This window comes from Cyprinodon variegatus, unplaced genomic scaffold, assembly GCF_000732505.1.
Source record: "Cyprinodon variegatus isolate N-32 unplaced genomic scaffold, C_variegatus-1.0 Scaffold93, whole genome shotgun sequence".
NCBI lineage: Eukaryota > Metazoa > Chordata > Actinopteri > Cyprinodontiformes > Cyprinodontidae > Cyprinodon > Cyprinodon variegatus.
Window position 1 is genome coordinate 263160 of NW_015150546.1, and position 6400 is coordinate 269559.

General features: G+C 37.4%; 1 protein-coding gene across 2 annotated transcripts in view; it reads left to right on the forward strand.

The window, feature by feature from the left end:
* LOC107084154 (sodium/calcium exchanger 1-like) overlaps positions 1 to 6400 on the forward strand; it is a 132263-nt gene that overhangs the window by 118708 nt on the left and 7155 nt on the right. The window contains exons 13-16 of one of the 2 annotated variants that reach the window (XM_015373855.1): positions 1194 to 1318; positions 2834 to 2869; positions 3391 to 3490; positions 4412 to 4684. In XM_015373855.1, coding sequence (XP_015229341.1) covers positions 1194 to 1318; positions 2834 to 2869; positions 3391 to 3490; positions 4412 to 4684 — 534 coding nt within the window. The remainder of the gene's footprint in view (positions 1 to 1193; positions 1319 to 2833; positions 2870 to 3390; positions 3491 to 4411; positions 4685 to 6400) is intronic. The other variant, XM_015373856.1, reaches the window with a different exon arrangement.

The following is a 6400-nucleotide window of genomic DNA, read 5'->3' on the forward strand; positions in this document are numbered from 1 at the left end:
TACTTCGTTACTTCCCATCTCTGGATTTTATGGATACTCAGAAGCCATAACATCCACCTAAACTAATGGCACGACATAACAAATCTATGTAAGGTAAAAAAAAAAATAAAAATAAAAAAACCCTGTCAGGATTGAGCGCAAGCAGAGTCCTGTAGTTCTGTGTTTTGGCCACAGGTGGTGGTATCATTAGAAAACTCTATAATTCCTCTTTAACAAAATAGGGAAATTCTTGCTTCTTTAAGCTAAAAATTTACGAAGGAAAATATAGATTTTTTTTTTTGTTTGTTTTGTGAATAAAATCGTAATATTATGAGAATAAAGTCATAAAAATACGAGAATAAAGTCAAAAAATTACGAGAATAAAGTCGTGGCATTACGAGAATAAAGTCGTAAAATTGCGAGAGTAAAGTAACATTACGAGAATAAAGTTGTAATATTATAGGAATAAAGTCCTAATATTATGAGAAAAGGTTATATTTTATGACAACTCTTACAAGAACAAATTTCTTCCCTAAAATGAGGAATTTTGAGCATCATGTGAAGTTATACTTGGGCATTGGTTGGACAAATAAGGAAATCTTATCAGATTCGTCAGTATGTCAAAATGGACTCAGGTTGCTGTTTGGTGGAGCTGGTCAGCCGTTATAAGCTGGTCGGAGCTCAAAGCTTTCTTTCTGAAACATTGTGATATGATGACTTCATTCTCGTAATTTTTCTAATTTATTTTGTAATATGACAACTTTATTCTAATAATGTTACTAATTTATTTTTGTAATATTACAACTTTACTCTTGAAATAAAAAAAAAATAAATAAAAACATCTCTAACCTGGCCCTGATACTCCGTTGTAAAACTATTTTTATTATAAATATTATTTTATGTTATTTAGTTCCCTTTCTGTATCTGGAGCATTTGAGTTTGGTTTTTTTTTTTCAGTTTGTCTAATAAACTCCAATATCTCCACCTGACAAACCCAATTTAGCTTAATTGGATTTTCTGTCCCTTATCAACTGTTTTCCTGTTCAGAGTCTCGTTTTTTATTTTAGCAACAGCTGCTTTCCTGGTTGGGCTCAAGTTATTCTAAGCACCTTTGGTCACTCTGATGTTTTATAAAAGTTGCTTCTAAATTGAAGTATAATTAACTGACCTCAGCCTCTTCAGTGTGCTAATCTATGAACCACCTGTGAACCCAGGTGACTCTAACGAGAACAAACCATTGGTGGGAGCAGAGGAGGAAGAGGTGGCCAAGATGGGCTGTCCCAGTCTGGGCGAACACACACAACTGGAAGTGATCATAGAGGAATCCTACGAGTTTAAGGTAAGTGTGTGGCGCTACTGTGTAGAAATCTTCATACTGCTTAACTTTTTTGACATTTTTGTTATATTACCATAACAAGCTTTTTGTAATTGACCAAAACAAAGTCAAGAGTAACTCTGAAATTTAAGATTAAAGAGAAAGTCATGATTGCAGATTTATAAAAGCCAGCAACCAAACAATGACCAATCAGAGGCCTCCTGTCTACGGCAATGTCTGTGATCACCTGCAATTTTGGAGAGGTGCAGCAGAGTGTCTGCAGAGGGGATGGGGGCACATTTGCATTCACTGCGACACACGCAGACGACCTGGTTTCTGAGTATAAATCAGCCTCATGACTTGAATCATCATGATGTGAGTGGGGTCTTGTTTTCAGCTAGGAAGGGTACAGTAAGCTGATCGGGGTTATTAGTGAACTAAATATAAGGTAATTCTAAAAGAATGCTTTTGTAAAGGCTGCAAAAGACTTGAGAATGATGGTAGTTTACCTACCACCAAAAACACGGTCCTAAATACACTGCAATAACTAAGTTAATTTGCTTAAATTACATGAAAATAATTCTTCCAAAGTCCAGATTTTATCTGTGGTAAAATGCTCTCTATCTAATCTAATTAAGCTCAAATTGTTTTACGAAGGAGTGTAAACAATAAGTTAAGCTGCAAAACTAAAGGAAAGGAACAAAGGACTTACAGTAGGTGTCCCTATAAAGCATTGGCTCAGGAATGCTGAATCCAAATAAATACCAATCCTTTTTCAGATATTATTCATCTAAAATTAGTAAAACTCACATGTTAATATCCTTCCCCTTTAGAATGATGTACTAATTTATGTTTGGCTGCCACACAGACTCTGATTAGAGAATATTAAAGATTAAAATGTGCTTAATCTAACAAGTATGAACACATTTTGTCAGAACACTGCAGTAGATGCAAGGTGGTAAAATATTTGATTTAGGTTTTGTCGAATGAATAGTCTCGAAAACTTCTGTTCCTCCCTTTTGTGCAAACATACTCATCCATTTGTTAACAAGTAATGGACCATGCAAAGTAATCCTCCCTCCTGTGATGTTATTAGATCAGGCTTAAAAAATGGCTAAATAAATCTTACTAATCATATTCTACCTCTAGAAATCTGATTTCAATTTGGGGGGAAAAAGGTAGCCGGATGCTCACTGATCCAGAAAATAAAAAACCTTCAAGCTTACTGTTCATTTTAATACATATTTCAACTTTTTGGATGTAATTAATTTAGCAAAGCACCATTGAGATAGCTAAATTATCCATGCACATATCATTACAAATGACTGTATGGCATTTCTTGCAAGCAGCTCATTACAACATCCATTGTCACTCTTTGTTATTTTGTTGCTCCATTTGCTCCGTTTTCCATTTCTTCATTTTGTTTGAATTTTAATGTGTCAGATCATTTGTGTTCTTTCATTAATTCATCTATTTTGCTTCATTTTTCTATTTCTGTTGTGTGTTTGTGTGTGTGTGTGTTCATGCATGCATGTTTAGAAAGCAGTAAACACTCTTCTTAGACGTACTGAAAAGGTATCGCTCTCTCATTGTATCTTTTGTTTGCGCTTCACTCTGCTTGCTAACTTTCAATCCTCTATAGTCCTTCTACACAAACAAAAAACAGCAGCGGATAATTACAGATTTACTCATTTATTAATACATTTTTTACTTGCATGATTTTGTCTAAACTGTGGCAGCTGGATTACGATAATGCCAATACTAGTCACTATTTCGAACTTTAATTTTTTGCATATTTCTTTTCCATTTCAATACACTCTTCTCAGAATTGCCAGAAAAAGTGCCTGAAGGCCTTTTCTTGATTTCTTTGGAAGCGTCACTTAAAACATGGCATGCAAGCACTGTTTAATTAACACATCCTGTACCTCAAGTTCTATGTCTAAATATACTTCTGCTCCTTGGTTGTGAATTTCAGGACTTGAAAACAGTATTTTTCTCTTTCTCTGTGGTTGAATCGAAAACTGGGGGTTGTGTTTTTCTTGCCTGGTCGGTATGCATTTGCATGCTTGCCTCTGTGTTTGTGTGTGTGGATGTAGAATACAGTAGATAAGCTGATCAAGAAGACAAACCTGGCCTTGGTGGTGGGAAGCAGCAGCTGGAGGGAGCAGTTTGTCAGTGCCGTTACTGTTAGTGCAGGTAACACACACTCACTCTCTATTTATGTTTAAATATTTTTTACTACAACATTACAGTTCAACTGCGGTTTTGATTAGAGTGCTTTTTGTATAAAAGACTTATATCATTGATACGATCTCCCAACAGAAGAAAATATCCCCCTTTTAGTTTTAGGGTTTCCCACATCAGGATGTAAATTAAAAAAAAGGTAGAAATTTGTATGAGAGTTTTCTGCACTGCAAAAACGATCTAGAAATAAGTAAAAATTTCTTAAATTAAGTGTATTTACCCTTAATTTGAGTAGGTAAATATGATGATTTGCCAATGAAATTAGTATCTTTACTCTTAAAATAAGATAATTAGATAATATGAACTTAAAATAAGACAATGCAATTGTTTTTTTTCTTATTTTAAATGTAAATTGTCTTGTTCCATTGGCAAAGTGTCTCACTTTCATCCTCAATTGGAGAAAAAATGCACTAACATTAAGAAAGTATGACTTACTTAGATTTCCATTTTTTGCAGTGTAGTAACACTGACAACTTAAAGCACCTAACAATGCAGCCACATTCATCTAAATGCCCTCTCATATGCACATAACGATACATCAGCTCAGTAGGCAACTTAAACTTAAGTACCTTTCCCAGAAGCATAATCATTTTTAATGTGCTCCCTGATAACTTTTCTAATTATATTTTATTGATACCTTTTTCGATAACTTTTTTTTTATCAAACAAAAGGTAAATAAATAAATAATAACCACTGACTGTTTAATTTTAAAACATTTGTAAAAACTTAAAAATTTCGGTTTTTTACATAAAGAAAACAATAAAAATTTAGATAGCAATAAAAATATGAATGTAGACTAAGGAAACTGCTTTTTCCAAAATGGATGACGTTGACCTGCATCATTATTCATGTCAATCTTCTGCTTATGTAAAGGGGACGATGATGAGGAAGAGAGTGGTGAAGAACGGCTACCTTCCTGCTTCGACTACATCATGCACTTCCTCACGGTTTTCTGGAAGGTCCTGTTCGCCTTTGTCCCGCCCACCGAGTACTGGAATGGCTGGGCCTGCTTCTTTGTCTCCATATCATTGATCGGGGTTCTCACCGCCGTCACCGGGGATCTGGCATCGCACTTCGGCTGCACAATAGGACTAAAGGACTCTGTGACGGCTGTGGTTTTTGTTGCTTTGGGGACATCGGTACCAGGTAAGTCAGGGTGGTATTAGAGTTTTTGGGCAATTTTCTATCCTAATGCATTTGTTTTAGCTGTCTTTAGAAATAAGGTTATTTCAAAGAGCTTGACTTAGTGGAGTTAAAATACAGAGACACCACGTCACATGGGGACTGGTCTTTGTTGTATTACAAGTTAACATTCTGTAGAATATTCATTTCCTGAACAGTTTGTCAATTATGTGTAGATTTTATTCAAAGACAACAGAATTCTGATTAGTAATTGGTTTGTGAAATCCAGCCAATCGCTGTCTGCCTTTTAACCGAGACTGGACTGCTGGGGACGCAGAACCAGCTCATTCTAGAGGATCTCTAGCAGCTACCTGGCCAGATGGGTTATATAGTCTCTGGGTCTTCCCTGAAGTAACATGTCCAGAAACCTCCAAACAAAAAAACAAAAACAGAGTCCAAAACACAAAACAACCCAGGGTGGGTGAGGACAATCACATTCCGTTAACGGAGGCCAACAAAGTCTCAGGAAGATGGCCGTGAGGAAGGCGACAAAGGAGGACCTCTGGAGGCTGGCCTCTCTGGGGCCACGACGAAGTGGTACAGCATGGGACCTACAACGAAACGGCACAGCTTGGGACCCTTGACAAAGAGGTGATGAGCTTCCGCTGAGGGGCCTTGAAGGCGAGGAGCACCCGCTGAGGGGCCTTGGAGGCAAACTCTAAATGAGCTCTAAATCAGTGGATTCAGGGGTTTGGACGGCACTGAGTGGGCTCAGGGAGAACTAAGGAGGTCTAATCCTGAAGAAGGAACACCAGAGGGGTCTAACCCTAGAGAGGGGACACTGGAGGGCTCGGAGATTAGAAAGGGAACACTGGAGGGCTCTGAGACTGGTAAGGGAATACTTGAGGGCTCTCAGACTGGTAAGGGAATACTTGAGGGCTCTCAGACTGGTAAGGGAATACTTGAGGGCTCTGAGAATGGAGAAGGAATGCTAGAGGGGTCTAAGCCTTGAGAGGGAAAACTGACCTGGTTGGGTGGTGGAGAGAGGCTTGAAGGAGGAGTATGGTTAGCAGCAGATTCTGAAACCTGTGAATCTGATTCACAAAAAAGTTAATTTGTTCAGAAAATGTGTTTAAAAACCTGCCCCGTTGCTCATCCAGTTGTTTCACCTCCAATTGTAACAATGCCAGTTGCTCCTCCTGTTTATTGAGCTGTTTCTCTTGGTGCCCAAAACTGCTGGGTCCATATCTGACTGGTTTGTGCTGTCAAGTTGGGTGGAGGGTTGACAGGACCCAAATGCAGCGAACTGAAGCTGAAGGTTGTTACTTGCAGATTAATAAGGAAAAAAGGGTAACAGAAGGAAAAATCCCAAAAACATGAATCCACAAAAACTAAGAGCCAGTAATACTCACAACAAGTTGGCAAAGAAATGAGGACAAACCAGCAACAGATAAAATCATTTCAATTTCATTATTGCTAAAAATATTGCATTCAATTCAGTTATTTCATTTCAATTCAATGTAGTTTATTTATATAGCCCCAATTCACAACACATTTCATTTCAAGGCACTTTAAAACTCAACCATATCATATATTTAAATTGATTCAAAGTTTTCTATCTAAGGAAAACCAGTCGATTTCATCGACTCATTGACTCCGATGCAATCCCTCACACTAAGCATGCTTGTAGCGACAGTGGAGAGGAAAAACTCCCTTTTAACAGGAAGAAACCTCCAGCAG